Below are 16194 nucleotides of genomic sequence, written 5' to 3' on the forward strand. Positions count from 1 at the left end.
TGTGGGAATTGCCATTTATTCCCAAAGTTGCCAAAATCATCACCAAGGATTCACCGAGGGTGCGTGAGGGGGTGCGTGAGGGGAACGAGGAGGCTCAAACACTGACTGGGGGTTGGGAGTTTGGAGGGAGGGGGAATGGGTGGGGGCCCCAGCCACCCCTCCCCCTTCTAATGCCACGGGAAAGGAGTCCTCCTCTGGCCAGCTCCCCTCCCCAGGCCCCATGTCCAGTTTCTCTCCAGAGAGGTGGGGTGGGAAAGGAAGAGGGTGTAGTGTGAGTGGGCCCCAGGAAGGGGAAGGGCACTGGGGGCGGCGATCCCCCATTTCACATGCACTCACAACACTGATCTCCCAGGGAGCCAGAATGGGGCAGCCGGATGGAGCCAGGCCCCCTTCTGCCCTGGATTATAGGAGGAAGGGGTTAGTGTTGGGGGCCGGGGGGCCCTGGGGCATCATGGGGGGCAGGCCAGGGCCCCCGCCAAGGGGAGAGATGTACGTGGGTGGCGCTCCAGGGACGGGAGGCACAGGACTCAGACGGAGCTGGTTCAGGGTGAGTGTCGCGGGGGGCGCGGGCTGGAAAGGGTTGGTGACGGAGGGGCCAGTGGCTGGGCCTCCTGCAGGAAGAGAAAACCAGAGACACGGAGTGAAATCAGTGGCGCAGCCCACCTGTGTCCATCCAGCATGTGCAGGCAAAGGGCAAGGTCCCTGCCCCGTGAGGCACCTGCTCTGGGGGAACCCACAGGGAGGGCTCGGGCAGGTGATGGGCTCACACTCACCGCCTGGCAGGAAGGGGTTGGAGGCCTTGGCTCCAGGCGGCGTGGGGCCCGGCCGGCTCACCAGCGAGTCCAGGTCGACGAGGGCCGCATTGGGCCCCAGAAATGACTCCGGCGTCTTCCGGGTGGGGGGCGTGGGAGTTGGTGTGGCTGCAGGTGGGGGGCTGCCCACAGCCTCAGCCAGAGATCCCCTGACCCCACTCATGTCAAACGCCCCAGGGCTTCGGGCCGGCACCTCTCCTGCCAGCAGCTCCAGCTCCCCTGGAAGGAGCCAGGAGAGGCGCTCAGACAGGGCAGATAGCAGTGAGGCTCCAACCCGGGAGCAGTATAGGCCATGACAGGGGGCGCTTCAAAGAGCCCGGTGCCCAGAGGCCTCGGGAAGGAGGAACTGAGGTGCAGAGCGGGAGCATCACTTGCCCAGGCCAAAACCTCACGTCAGCCCAGATTCCCATAAGGTGGGTCTGATTCCAGTGAGCAAACACAAGAGGGATGACAGAAGCAGGTGTTACCCTCTGACAACCACAGGGCAGCAACTGCTTCAGGGAGGGGCCGCCCAGGGTCTCCAGGCCGGTAGGGGAAGGCCGTGGGCGCCTGTTCACAGGTGCCTCCAGGCTCAGAGGAGCCTGCCCTCAGACGCTCCTTGAGTACACAGCCCCGGAGGGAGCTTCCAAGTGGACAGACAGCGCAGACACGTGTTCCGGGCCAGCGTGAAGACGTCTGTTGGCTGGAGGTCTGATTTTTTTTTTTTTTTTTTTTTTTTTTTTTTTTTGAGACGGAGTGTCGCTCATTTGCCCAGCTGGAGTGCAATGGCGCAACCTCAGCTCACTGCAACCTCCACCTCCTGAGTTCAAGCGATTCTCCTGCCTCAGCCACCCAAGTAGCTGGGATTACAGGCGTGCGCCACCATGCCTGGCTAATTTTGTGTTTTTAGTAGAGACGAGGTTTGCAGAGACGAGGTTTCGGCCATGTTGGTCAGGCTGGTCTTGAACTCCTGACCCCAGGTGATCCGCCCGCCTTGACCTTCCAAAGTGCTGGGATTACAGGCGCGAGCCATTGCGCCTGGCCTGATTTTGTTTTAAATAGATTTAAGAATTCTATCTAATCTTGAAAAAATGCACACATTTGTATGGGACAAAAAAAGGCCTAAAAGAAGGAAAACTGCATGCTGGAAGGTTGCTCTACGTTAACCTAGATAATGAGAGGAGAGAAGCGTGGGCGCAGCTCACTCCCCGCAAGCTGCCAGTCTTTCATCAGTGGAAACAGGTTTCTGTACCACAACCTGCTCTTCAGTAACAGCTCACTTAAAAAAAAAAAATAAGAGATCAAGGCTGACATGACTCATCATGGGACAGACAGGTATCAGCTGAGGGCCACAGCGAAGCACTAGCGGCCCACCATGACCTCGGACACTCCTGACGGAAGAGCCACTCAGGGACTCAGCAGATGGGCCTGTCACCAGCGGTGGGCGCCAGCTTATGCCAGCTGAAAACCCCAGGGAGCCAGGGCAGCTAAAGGCAGCACCCATGAGGACGCACCCTGGCCGGCCCCGGAGCCACCAGCAGGTGAGTGGGGACCCGGAAGGGGAGCCTCGGCTGCCTTCCAAACCCCTGTCCACGCAGCTCACTGCACAGGACAAGACAGTCCGTGTTCTTTGAGACACCTGGAGAGTTTGCAAGGCACTCAAACGATGTGGAGGCAGAGACGGGTCAGAGGTCAACATTCGGGTGGGAAACCTTGAGAACAATTCTCAGTTTTTCTCTAAGTCTGCAATTTCTCTAAAATAAAGACGCACATTTCTTTTAAAGACAGGTGGATGGTTCTGGCCCACTCTACCCAACTGAACTTTTCATCCCTAAGTCCAGCCAGCCCTGCCTGGAGTGGGACAGAGACAGCAGGGGATGGGGCTCCCGAAGAGCTAGGGGAGGCTCCCTCTGGCCGCTGGGAAGCGGGGCAGGGGCTCACCTGCGCTGCTCCCGGAGGTCGGCAGCGCCGTGCGGAGTCGGTCAAAGTCAGAGAACTCGTCAGGCTCCGTGTCGAATCCCCCGGCTGCTGTGGGGTCAGGATGTTCTGCTCAGCCCCTCCCTGGGGCCCCGCCTCACCCCCACCTCCAGTCCAGGCGTCCACCCCTTCCTTAGGACACTCAACACTAACTTCTCCCACTCACTCCCACCCGGGGCTCCATTCCCACCCCCATTCCAGTACCTGTGGTGCCATTGGTGCTGGGCTTGGCAGGCGACCCTCCCCAGGGATCTGAGAAGGCCGGGGCGGGTGTCCAAGGATCGGAGGCCGAGGGTCCACTGACCGGGACCCCACCTGGGTGAGGACAGAAGAGCAGGAGGGGCTGGCAACCTTAACTGCCCAGATGGCTAGGGGGGACCGTTGCCTCTGAATCTGTGGCTGTTCACACAAAAGCCTCCCTGCCCCCCAGAAGCCCACCGCACCCGGCCTCCCACACACACACTCAAATTCCAACTGGTCATCACTGCCAGGCTCTGCCCCTGGGACCCCAGCTGGGGTGAGGGGCTTCCCCACAGCCTCTGCCAGACCTGCCCAGCCCTCCCTCAGCTCCCACAGCTCCCCCACCCCTCCCCTGCCCAGCTGGGTGTCAGGCCCCTTCTCCACCTGCACCTCCCAACTCCACCCACCGCCCTCCCCAGATGCCTACGTCACACAGGCTCTGCCCTGGCCGCAGCCTCTCTGCCCCTCGGCTGAGCTGCTATCCCTTCCCCACAGCACAGCCCCCATGTCCTCCAAGGCACAATCTCACACGCCCTGTCCTGGGCTCTCATCTGACCCCCTCCCTTGCCCCCTCCCCTGCACCCAGGACGCCCCACCATTGCCCGGCGCCACTTGGCTCGATCTGTCCCTGTCCAAGGGCACAGTCAACCAAGGACAGGTGCACACAGGCACAGGACTGCATGCAAGTGGGCCACGCACTCACCATCGGAACTTCCCCATGGATCCGGCGTGGGCCCCTCCCCAGCTGCGGGGGCTGGGGTCCCACCCCAAGGGTCAACTGAGGGTCCTGCAGGGGCAGCAGGCCTCCAGGGGTCCCCAGAGGCCGGCGTGGGGGCTGGACCTCCCCAGGGATCAGCAGCCGGAGGGACAGGGGGGCCGCCCCAGGGGTCCGAGGTGGGGGCAGCCGTGGGGACGGCAGCAGCCATGGGTGCTGGGCCCCCCCAGGGGTCTGTGGTCGGGGGAGGAGCTGGGGCCGTGAAGACGTCAGCAAGGTCCATGAGGGACGACTGTGGGGGAGAGAGAAGAGAAGGAGCATGAAGAAGTGGTGGGAAGCCCAGGACAGGGACCAAGCTGGGGAACGTGGCGGGGGAGGTGGCCAGGCCCTGGGTGTCCAGACAGCAGCCATCCATAAGGGGTGAGACGGAGGCAGGCCCCAAACACACCACCTGCCCTCCCTCCTCATCCGTCCTGGGGTCGGCCCACCCCTGCCCACCTACCCCACCCCAGGGCACCACCAGGGAGCCCCAACACAGCCCCACCCCTGCCCCACATCCATTCTCCACACTGCAGCAGGGCAGCCCCTTAACCCCACCTGCTCCCAGGTCCTTGCCTGGCCCTAACTGAGGATGGAGGCCAAGCCCTCCCCTCGCTTGACCCGAAGCAGCTCGATCCTCCCTCTGCCCACTGTGCCTTTTTCAGCCAGCCTGGCCAGCCCCTGCTCCATGCCTTCCCCTGGGAAGCCCCCCATGAACCCACTCAGGTCACCCTGAGCACCCCTCATGATGCCCCCTATGTTGCCCCACCGTCACCCCGCAGTCATCGCGCTGCAGGCCTTCCCATGCCGCATGCTCACGCATGCACGACACTCCTGTGTTCTGGAGGCAGGCACACGACGGGCCCAGCTACCCAGAGCCCATCTCAGAACGTGCAGATGCCCCCAACATACTCATGCACACATCTCCAGTCAGCACCCATGAGGCAAAGGCCCCAGGGGGGATGGGAAGGGGAGAAGAGCTGAGTCCAGGGCAGGGCAGGAGAAGAGATGGATGAGAGCTGGTGCTCCCCCAGCAGGGCAGCCCTTACTCGGGTCACTGAGCTGTGGTGGACACTGATGAGAGACCCCTTGGCCGAGGCCAACCTAAAGAGGCTTGCCGTCTACCAAGAAAGTCCCACTGCGCTTGATCACTTATGGCCACAAGCTATCTGCCGCCTCCCATGGAGAGGGGGCCTTGTCCCCACCCCTCAAACCTGGGCTGGCCTCAGGACCTGCTGAGACCAATAGCAGTGCACAGGCTGATGAGGCAACTCCAACCCAGCCCGACTAGCTTGTCCTGGGGGGCGGCAGCAGCAGCTACTCTGCTGTGAGGACACTAGGGACAGACTAATAACCAGGGAGAGGCCAGGGGAGGAGGCTGGAGGGCAAGGCCAGTGTGGATGCCCTGTGCCCAGAGGCATGAGTGACCTCAGCCCTGACACGAAACAGAACCAGCCAGCGGGCCTGTCACAGAGAAGTACCGAAGCGTGACCTGGAAGTGCAAGGTTGTGGGAGGGTTTGCTACTCAGATGCAGAGCACAGGGACCCCACAGAAACACTGTTCGCGAGGGCGGGACCATGCCTCCTCGCTCACCAACAGGCCCTGGGCGTGCAGCACACGGCCTGGCACCAAGGAGGTGCCCGACAAAGTGTGATAGATGGGTGAGTCCTGCGCCCTCCTCCCTGTGGCCATGTCAGGCTGTTGGCCTATTCTGGGCCTCCCCATTCCGCTGTGGCGGCCGGTGGTGGCCCTCATGGTGCTCAGCCCAAAGGGAGATGGCCAGCGCTGACCACAGGAGGTGGCCGCAGGGCAGCGTGGTCAGTCACCGGCCTCAGCCCAGCGGGGAGGGAGAGGCAGAGAGAGGCCGACCAGGCCTGGAAACCCAGGGCCCAGCTCCAGGACCTTGTGTTTCAGTCTCTGCTCCAGGGACCTGGCCATGCAGTAATGAACGATGGAATGGATGGACACCTGCGGGGGCGCCAGGGAGGGCAGAGCAAGCCCCGCTCACCTCCTCCTTGCCCCCGGTCTCCCTCTTGCTCTCCTCGATTGCCATCTGCAGCCGCAGGTCATCCCCGCGACGGATCCGCTCCTCCTGTTGGGGCACGGGCAGTGGCCAGGGAGACACGAGAACGTGAGCCACGGGCAGATGCCACCTCAGCCCGGAAGCCCCAGCGACCCCTCCCACCCCAACGAAGGCGGCTGAAGGATTCGATGGGATGCGGACAATGTATGAAATGGGGATGGGGCACCTGGGTCAAAGGTCAGGTGGGACGGGATGAGGGGAGTGGGGTGCTGTGCTGGGGCACCCGGGGAGGACGGGCACCCGCCTCGGTGGTATCTCCTGCGATGGGGGAAGGAATGGATCCTGGTCACCCGAGCAACCTTGGCACGGCTGTGCTGGCCACCACCCAGGCTCTGTCTGACTTGTGTCCTACATCCTATGGCTGAAGGTACTGAGGTTTCAACACGCGTGAGCCTGTGGGCTTCGGGCCCAGCAGGATGGTGGGGGGTGACTTAGGAAGAGGGGCGACGGGGCTGGCCTGAGGGGAGCCCCTGGCAGCGGCAGGGAAAGGGAGGCTGTTCTGACCTTATCATGCTCTTCTCGGCTCAAACTAAGGGCCAGCTGGAGCTGGGCGTCGTCCTCGGGGCCGCAGGACGGGGGCTAGGGGAGAGAGAGCGTGAGGGGCATGGCGGGAGGGGCCAGAGGCAGAGTCAGAGGCAGAGCCAGGGTCAGACAGAGCCGAAGAAAGACAGGGCTGGGGGTCCCTGAACCAGTGAGGGACAGAGAGTGACACGCAGAGGGACAGCGGGGTGAGGATGAGGCAGGACTGGGCAGGAGACAAGTGACAGCACGTGGAACAGCGACAGTGAGGGCCAGGCCCACATCTGAGGCGCGGAGGCGGGTGGCGGACAGACAGCCCCAGCTGCACGCCCAGTACCTGGTCGGCCTCCTCCTTGCTCATGGCCAGGGCCAGCTGGAGCTGCAGCTCCTCCTCCCCGCTGCTCTGCGGCCACGCCTGCTCCGCCTCGGGAGGGGGGCCCGAGCCCACAGCTGCTGATGAGGCTGGAGGGCGGGGGAGAAACGCGTGAGACCCAGACCAGGGAATGAGAGACAGGAAACCCCATAGCCTAGACAGACGGGGGCTTCAGTGTCCAACCCCACCCCCCAAGTCCCCTACCCTTTACAACCTCTGCAGGCCAAGAGTAGGACTAAGAGGCGGAGACCAGACGCCGGGTGCTCAGAGGAGGAAGGGTGGGGATGCAGGGTCCCCAGGGGAGGGGCGCAGGCAGCCCCACCCACAGGAGGGGCCAGGCATCAGGGAAGGACCAGAGCAAAAGTGGGTCTGATAATAAGCAGGTGGGGAACCCCAGGAACCTCTGAGCCCTGCCACCACCAGGGCCTGCCTCTCCGCGTGCCTGGGGTCTGTCCCTGGGCCCCTGGGGGACGGGAGGTCCTTCCTCCCAGGTTTCCAGGGCTTGTTGAGAATGGTAGCTCTGGCAGGGAACAACTGGAATTCAGAGGGGAGAACAGCGTCCGTTGAGACAGCGGGATCCAAGGCCTAGTCAGGGTTGGGGAGTGGGCTAGCGAGGAGCCCTTGGTTCCAGGAGCAGGAGGGGAAGGGAGAGAGAGGACACAGGAAGGCAAGGCCAGACCCTCCAGGAGGGTGCTGAGATATCCCCGGCCTCCACTGCAGCATCCTCTCAGCAACCCCGCCTACCCTCAAACTCTGTCCTGACACTGTTCTCTCCACCCCCAAGGCCTGTGGACCCTTGCCCCTCCACAGTGCAGAGGACAGGCTCCAACCAGGCCCTAGGCCGGCCGAGCGCAGGGCCATCGCCCCAGCCTCCAAAGCCCCAGGGCGGACCCTGCCTCTCCTGCCCTGCCCTCCCAACCACTGTGCACTCATCAGCAAGTTCTGTCCGCTCCAGCTCCAAGACGCCTTGCACCTATGTCCTGTACTTCTGTCCCCACCCAACCCACTCCCCAGACCCAGGCCTCTCCCTGATGAGCAGGCCCTGGCTCCCCTCGCCTGGAGCCGCAGCAGGCAGCTGTCTGGCGGCCCCACCTGCACCGGGTCCAGGGGCCCCCAGGCTGGCCCCCGTGTGGTGTGCCCAGCAGGGCTGGGTGCATGGGATGCTCCAGGGAGCACGTGGGCGGCAGAGCGGGGCCAAAGGGTGACCATCTGGGGTTATGAGTGAGGAAAGGATGAGAGAACCAGCAGGGGTTGACGGACTTGGGTGGGTAAGCGGCCATCTGGAGGGATGGGCAGATAGAAGGGCAGCGTAGGGCACAGGTGAGGCCAGCGCACAGGGAGGACCACACCCCCGTGGCCCCTCCTCCTCTTCCCTGCCCCTGCCACTTCCTCCTAAGCTCTGGGGACTCTCAGAGGTAGGTGCTGGGAATCTACACCCCACTGCCCAACCTCTACCTTGCAAATGCCCCTAACCCCCCAGCCTGGTGCTGGCTAAATCCCAGCAGCCCTGAGGGCCCCACCTCCCACATCACAGGTAATACCAGCACCCAGCCAGCAACACCCAGGCCTTCCCATCACCGGAGCACCCCGCCTCAGTGCTGCCCGGGAACCGCAGGCCCTTCCCCGCCCGCTGGGGGTCTCAGGGCACACTCCCTAGCTGCCCCCATCCTCCTCCCCAGTCACAGCCCTCCACGCAACTCACTCCAGGACAGGGGCCAGCACACCACAGTGGCAGCCACAGCTGGCCTGAGAAGGTCTAAGAAAGGCCTTTACATTTTTCAATGGTTGGAAAAAATGAAAAGAATGCACCAAGATGGGCGAAAATTCAGAGTCCCCTTAAAAAATTAAATAACAACTTAAAAGTCTTAAAAAGACACGTGAAAACTACATAAAATTCAAATTTCGGAGACCTTGGTGAGTGTCAGAGGGGTGCAGCTGCTTCCCAGCAACTGCCAGCGGAGGAGCCAGGCAGCTGGGATGGGAAGGCATGGCCAGCAATGCAGAGAACGTTGGCTCTGGCCCTGCACAGAGTCTGACAACCCCCGAGCCAGGATCTCCCACCCTCAGGCCTCTTACCTGAGGCTCCCACTCTCCTCCGAGCTACTGCCAATGTCCCTCCTCCGTCCACCCCAACCCCACCGCCCACCTGCCTACCTGCCTGCCTTGAGCTGACCAGCCCCGCTCTGCCGCCCACACTCCCTCCTGGTGTCCCTGGCTCTGAGCACTCCCACGCCACACTGGCCTCCTTCCCTCCACTTCACACTCTCTCTGCTTTCACGCCATCTACCGGCTCGTGGGTCCCTACTCTGGAGTACCGGGCAGGGCCGCACACACCCCGTCACACCCATGTCTCCCCGGGGGTGCTGAACGGTGATCCCAAATGCGACCTGTCCAAACAGAAGGCCTAGACTTCCCCAAACAAGTCCAGTCCCTCGAGCCGGACCCCACGGGGGCCACAGGCCCTTCCTGCTGTCTGCACCGGCCTGGCTGACCCACCTCCACCTCCAGGGCAGTGCTCTGGCGGCCCCTCCCCATCCCACGCACCCCCACTAACCGAGGCACCTCCACTCTCCTGGAGAGCAGAGAGCCTCGCAGACATTCTCCAGCCTCCCTCCCAGTCCTGAGCAGCCAGACTAGTCTCCTCACAGCTGTGAGCCCCCGACCAGCATAGACCACACTTCCCGGCACAGTCTGAGACCCATACACCCATCACATAACTGGAAATGTTTCGTGGGACAGATCTTGGCCTGACGATGTGGGATGCACTATTTCAAGTTTTGTTTTCAGTGCTGGTCACCACCCACCAGACTGAGTCCTCCGCCTCCAGAAGGCCCCGTCAAGGCTCGTAACACAGACCCAGATGCCTGGTGCAACCTGCAGGCCCTGGCTCTGGCCTTCCTTCTGTGCCTCTTCCAGGCCCCCCTCTGCCTCTCTGATGTTCCCCTCGTCTCAGTGCAGACAGAAGGACAGCACCCTCAGAGGCCACTGTGCGTGTCCCCTCAGAGCCCTGTCCCCAGCACTGACCGCCCTCAGGCCCTGAGCCTATGGGGGAGCAGAAAAAAAGTTCCCAATTCTACGCCTGCCCTGGGGCACAAGGCAAGAAGCAGGAAGGGTCCCAGAGCTGCTGCATGGGAGGTGCTAAGGGAAAAAAAGGGCCCAAGTGAGACCAGAGCAAGGGGCCCAGGTGAGGAGAAGAAAAGGGGGATGCCTCGGTCCCTCCCGGCTGGGAGAGAAAGCAGCGGGCGGCTGGGTGCCGGGAGCCGCGGCAGGCGAAGGACAGACTCTAGGCTGTCAGGGGCCGCAGGGAGGGACTCACCCGTGGCAGTCTGTGCCAGCTTTTCCTTGGTCTTGAGTGCGTGCGCCCGCTCTTCCCGCAGCCGGTCCTCGTCCCGCAGCAGGGCCACCAGCTGCTTAGCTTTCTCACGCACGTTCACACCCTGGTCCTTGCCGTCGCGGTCCACGTACTGGAAGTCCTTCAGCGTCTGCACGGCGTACATGTTCTCCTTGCACTGCTGCGACACGCGCTCCGAGCCGGTCTTGATGAGGTACTCCATCAGCGTCATGGCCTGCGAGCGGGTACAGGGACGCCCGGTCAGCACGCTGGGCACAAGGAGGGCCCCAGGCCCTGGGGCGGCTGACTGGGTGCAAGGCCCACAACCCACCTGTCGTCAGCGGGTGGACATACATCTGTCCCCACAGAGTACGATACGGCCATGCAAAGGAAGAGACACGGACCCACGCTGTGGCGGGGACCAGCCACGGAGGTACTGCGCTCAGCGACAGACGCCAGCACAGCAGGCCACATCGCCTATGATTCCATCGACGTGAACCATCCAGAATGGGCAAATCCAGAGAGACGGAGTGGATTATGGGTTGCCGGGGGTGGAGGGAGGGATGGAGAGAGACCACCTGACGGCTATGGGTTTTCTTTCTGGGGCGATGAAGAAGTTCTGGAGCTGGACAGAGGTGGTCGCACAGCACTGTGAATGGGCTGAATGCCACTGAACTGTGCGATATGAAGGGAACTGCACAGTGTAGGAGGTCCATCTCAATCCAAATAAAAGAGGAAATGGCAGCCACAGGCACCACAGCCACCGTGGGCATCACCTGGCATCCCGGAGCCCTGTCTACTTCTCTACAACTAAAATCTAAAGTAACATGGCCAAGAAAACCACATTAGTTAAATCACAATGAAGGGGGTCTTAGTACTCGTTTGAAATGTGTACTGACTGCAAAACCTCACGCTGGTATTAACAGCCTGGAGCAGTAGCCTATCACCTCTGCAAGAAGGGAAGCGATCCACGCAACGGCCTGCGTAGGCCTGGGCTCTCTCGGGAGGGCACCCAGGTTCCACACCACCAGGAGCAAAAGGACAGGGCGGAGGGAACATTATCCTTCAATCTGCACCCTTTGGTATGTCTGTATTTTACAATATGAAAACAAATTCCCTTTCAACAAGTTGAAATTAATAGTGGGGGCGGGGGGACCAAGGGCTCTGAGGCTCTCCCTAGTGCAGGCTCAAGTCCTGGGCTTGAGGGGTCATGGCCCCATTAAGGCTCTGCAGGGGGTGTCTTGGTGACTGACCTCAGAAAAAGGCACACCTTTGTTTCTGCAGGGGATTCCAGGGCCTTCACAGGGCCACAGAAACCCACCCAGGGCTCCTAGGGGAAGAGTTAGCTATCACAGCTAAGCTCCGTCTGAACCAAGGAGAAATTTGCCAGGAAAGATGCCAGGGCCGTTCATATCTCCTCACCCTCTGAGGCAGCTGGACCTAGCTCTGGCAAGGCCTTTCAAAGGTGTGTTAACAGTATTTACAGTGTAATCAGAGATTAGTCTTTAACCGGCCCTCAAGGTATTTACACGAGAGAAAGGAAAGCAGGTAAGCCATTGCTATGCCTTATCACACCCCAAGCCAAGAGGGAGTCCCAGGTCCAGAACTCCTGGGGCCCTTGTGTTTTGGAATTCAATATTTTCCTGAGTTCAAACCAGGAAAACAAGGCACATACGACACAGAAGAGAACGCGCCAGGCAGACTCGTGCCAACAGCCACACCACTGTGGGACCAACAGACACCACATAAACGACCTCACTTCAGTCTGGATCAGACTTTGTGCCGAATGGATCACGAAATACTTTTGTTTCCAGAGCTCTCTGGACTTTGGTATCGCAGCTAAAAAGATTGTGAAGCGGGACATAGTGCGAACACCCACGCACAGTGAAACGCATACATAAACTGTGGTACACTCACACAGTGGGACTACCACTTACACTGAAATAAAAGATAAACGAGGCCAGGTGCGGTGGCTCATGCCTATAATCCCAGCACTATGTGAGGCTGAGGCAGGTGGACCACCCGAGGTCAGGGGTTCCAGACCAGCCTGGCCAACATGATGAAACCCGTTTCCACTAAAAACACAAAACAATTGGCCAGGCGTGGTGGCGGAACCTGTAATCCCAGCTACTCAGGAGGCTAAGGTGGGAGGATCCCTTGGATCAGGGAGGCAGAGGTTACAGTGAACCAACATCACGCCACTGTACTCCAGCCTGGGAGACAGACTGAGACTCCATTCAAAAATAAATAAATAAGGCCGGGCATGGTGGCTCACACCTGTAATCTTACCATCTTGAGAGGCCGAGGCGGGAGGATCACAAGGTCAGGAGTTTGAGACCAGCCTGGCCAACATGGTGAAACCCCATCTCTACTAAAAATACAAAAAATTAGCTAGGTGTGGTAGCATGTGCCTATAATCCCAGCTACTCAGGAGGCTGGGGCAAGGAGAATCGTTTGAACCCAGGAGGCAGAGGTTCCAAGTGAGTCGAGATCACGCCATTGCACTCCAGCCTGGACGACAGGGCAAGATTCTGTCTCAAAAATAAATAATAAGTAAAATAAATCAATAAATGAAACAAATAAATATCCGGGCACAGTGGCTCATGCCTGTAATCCCAGCACTTTGGGAGGCCGAGGTGGGCAGATCATCTGAGGTCAAGAGTTAGTGACCAGCCTGGCCAACATGGTGAAACACCATCTCTACTAAAAATACAAAAAATTAGCCGGGCATTGTGGCATGAGCCTGTAATCCCAGCTACTCGAGAGGCTGAGGCAAGAGAATCGCTTGATCTTGGGAGACAGAGGTTGCAGTGAGCCAAAATAGCACCACTGCACTCCAGCTTGGGCAACAAGAGCGAAACTCCGTCTCAAGAAAAAACAAAAAGTAGGCTGGGCGTGGTGGCTCACACCTGTAATCCCAGCACTTTGGGAGGCCAAGGTGGGCAGATCACGAGGTCAGAAGTTCGAGACCAGCCTGGCCAATATGGTGAAACCCCATCTCTACTAAACATACAAAAATTAGCCAGGCCTGGTGGCAGGTACCTGTAATCCCAGCTACTCAGAAGGCTAAGGCAGGAGAATTGCTTGAACCTGGGAGGCAGAAGTTGCAGTGAGCCAAGGTGGCGCCACTGCACTCCAGCCTGGGCAACATAGTGAGACTCTTGTCTCATAAATAAATAAATAAGAAACAATAATTAAATAAATAAAATTGGGTGCAGTGGCAAAATCCTGTAACCCCAGCGCTTTGAGAGGCTAAAGTGAGTGGATCGCTTGAGTCCAGGAGTTCAAGACCATCCTGGGTGACATGGCAAAACCCCAGCTCTAAAAAAAAAATAAATAAATAAAATAACAAAAAATTAGCCAGGCGTGGTGGCACATGCCTGTCATCCCTGCTACTTGGGAGGCTGTGGCAGGAGGATTGCTTAAGCCCGGGAGATGGAGGCTACAGTGAGCCAAGAACATGCCAATATATTCCAGCCTGGGCAACAGTGAGACTCTTTCTCAAAATAAATGAACAACTGCTTCATGCAACAGCACGGTCAACCTTGCTGACCTGATGGTGATGGTGAGCAAAAGACCACACGTGCCACTCCACATATATAAAGCTCAAGAACAGTCTTGGCGGACAGAAGTCAGACACGGTGCTGTGGGAGACGGGTCTCCTGAGGGAACCTGGAAGGCTGGACGTATCCTCTACCTCCCTCTAGGTGAAGGCTACACAGGTGTCCACATGCGTAACCACTGTGTTATACATTCATGATGTGCTTAGTATGCAACTCATTAATGAAAAATTTAAAACCCTATTTTAGAAGTGAGCAAGTGGGGAAGGTGTAGTGGCTCATGTCTATAACCCCAGCCCTTTGGGAAGCCAAGGCAAGAGGATCGCTTGAGCCCAGGAGTTCAAGACCAGCCTAGGCAACAGCCTAAACAACACAGTGAGACCCCTATCTCCACAAAAAAATTTAAACTATTTTAAAATCAGCCAGGCATGGTGGTGTGTGCCTGTGGTCCCAGCTATTCCTCAACCATGCTTGGAGTCCAGGTGGTCAAGGCTCAGTGAGCTATGATTGTACTGCTGGATTCCGGTCTGGGCTACAGAGCAACACTTTGTCTCTAAAAAAGTTAAAAAAAAAAAAAGTTTGCAAAATAAGTCATTATTCCTCCTTTGCTTTTCTGAAAACAACCAAAAAGCAGTGGGCAACTGCATAAAGTGATAGTCCTCTTTAATGTTAAAGGCAGCTTTATCAAGAACATCCTGCAATGCAGAAATACAGTTTAAAACAGGGATCAGCAAACATTTCTGTAAGGAGCCAGATGAAAAACATTTCAGTTTTTCAGGCCATATACTCTCTGTCTCAACTACTCCACAGCCACAGATGAATGGGCCTGGCTGTGTTCCAATAAAACTTTATTTACAAAAATGGGCTGTGAGTGGGATTTCAACCGGTGGGCTGTACTCTGCTGACCCCTGGTTTAAAGTCAAGACTGAGACCCTGCATTCTTCAGAAGTGAGGTGGCAGTGCAGGGCCCAGAGGCTGCGCTCGGGGCTTCTCTTGGCTCTACCGCACCCTGCGTGGTAGAGCTGAGCTCCTTTATCTCAGTTTCCTCATCTGGAAAACAGAGAAAAAGGAGAAAAAGAACTTCCTTTACAGGGTAACCGTGGATTTCATGAGAACCTGTGTGTGTTACACATACAAGGTACCAAATAAACGCCGGCCCTTACTCACCAAGACTCACCCCCAAGGCCATGCAGGGAGGCCATGCAGAGCCAGGCCTGCAAGGCCCCCACAGCTCACCCTCCTTCTCCACAGGGACAATAAGACCCACAAAGTGCCAGCCAGCAGGGCCACAGGGTGGGACAGCCTGGGCTCGGAACAGATGGGCTCAAGCCCCAGCTCCCCCACAAGCCTGGGCAGGCCACCTCCTCCGTCTCTGGGCCTCAGTTTCCCCATCCATCAAAGTGGAAAGACTGCTCCTGCACAACCCACCACCTGGGGCTGAAGTGACAAGATGAGACCATGTGGCGAAGGGACGGTGGGAAGCAAGAGGACTCGCCCTCTTGCCAGAACAGGTGAGCACAGAGGGCTCCGGAGAGGGCCAAAGGGGGTGAAGCAGCTGCACAGTGGCTCAGGGCCTCTGGGCCTGTGGGGTTGTCCTCATCACCCGTACTTCCAGAAGGGGACTGCGGGATAGAAGTGGTCAGCCAGGAAGGGAGGCGCTGGCTAGACGTGGACCCAGGGAGCCCCTCCTGGACCCTGACTGCCTGAGCCCTGCAGGGCCTTGTGCTGTGTTCCCCCCTTCATGGCACCCACCAGCCTATCAGCTCAACTCCCACCTATCCGGGAGCTGCTTGAGGGCCGGGGTCGGGTCTGATCAGGGCTGGGTCCCCAGCACCGTCCAGCAAGAGGCTGCCCACAGGAAGCCTCAGGACAAAAATGCGGCATGAACACAAAAATCCAGTTGCTTCGCCATGGAGACTCTCCCACCTCCTTCAGGAAGCAGCCCAAGCCCCGCCTGGCACTGGAGGCCACGTCCCCTCTCCTGCCCTGCCCTGCCCTGCCGTCCACCCCGGCTGCCAGCACAGCATGCTCCCCAGCAGACTCTCAGGCCTTGGCACCTGCCAGCCCTGCCCACAGGCCACTCTGTCTCTGCCCCCAGCAGCATCATCCCAGCCACTGGCCAGGAAGGATCTGCGTCTGGGGCCCCTCTGGATTCACCGCCTCTGCACACCCACCCCTCCAGCCCCACCTGCCCCTCTAGCCCCGTCCCTCCTCCTTGCCTCCACAGAGGCTCACCTGCACCTCCAGGCTTTTCCAAGATTCTCAACTAAACAAACACCACCCAGCCCTTCGCAATAAATGACCAATAACTGATTCAATCTATGACTCAACCCAGTCCTGGTGTGTCGGGATGGGTATGAAAACGAATCACGGGAAACGAGCCTCAACCCCTGCTCCCATGTGTAAGTGCTGCAACACTCCGGGCCTCAGCTGCCTCATCTGTGAGTGGAGGGAACCACCTCGCCTCGGCAGAAGTCTCAAAGATCAGCAACGACAGGGACCTCGGCCAGAGCAGGCCCAGGTCTAAGCGCATGAGGGTGGGGCCTTGTTGGTCTTGTGCACCAA

At 59.1% G+C, this 16194-nt stretch overlaps 1 protein-coding gene across 11 annotated transcripts in view; it reads right to left on the reverse strand.

Moving 5' to 3' along the window:
- Window positions 1–16194, reverse strand: part of EPN1 (epsin 1) — a 21542-nt gene continuing 5348 nt past the window's right edge. For 5 of the 11 annotated variants that reach the window (XM_055237682.2, XM_055237679.2, XM_055237681.2 and 2 more), the window contains exons 3-11: window positions 10055–10304; window positions 6703–6827; window positions 6351–6425; window positions 5772–5855; window positions 3712–4015; window positions 2973–3083; window positions 2733–2819; window positions 774–1031; window positions 1–611 (exon numbers count right to left, since the gene is read on the reverse strand). In XM_055237682.2, the coding sequence (XP_055093657.1) occupies window positions 403–611; window positions 774–1031; window positions 2733–2819; window positions 2973–3083; window positions 3712–4015; window positions 5772–5855; window positions 6351–6425; window positions 6703–6827; window positions 10055–10304 (1503 nt within the window). In that variant the 3' untranslated portion in view covers window positions 1–402. The remainder of the gene's footprint in view (window positions 612–773; window positions 1032–2732; window positions 2820–2972; window positions 3084–3711; window positions 4016–5771; window positions 5856–6350; window positions 6426–6702; window positions 6828–10054; window positions 10305–16194) is intronic. The other 6 variants (XM_063615326.1, XM_055237685.2, XM_055237686.2 and 3 more) reach the window with 3 other exon arrangements.

Source organism: Symphalangus syndactylus, chromosome 13, assembly GCF_028878055.3.
Source record: "Symphalangus syndactylus isolate Jambi chromosome 13, NHGRI_mSymSyn1-v2.1_pri, whole genome shotgun sequence".
Taxonomy (NCBI): Eukaryota; Metazoa; Chordata; class Mammalia; order Primates; family Hylobatidae; genus Symphalangus; species Symphalangus syndactylus.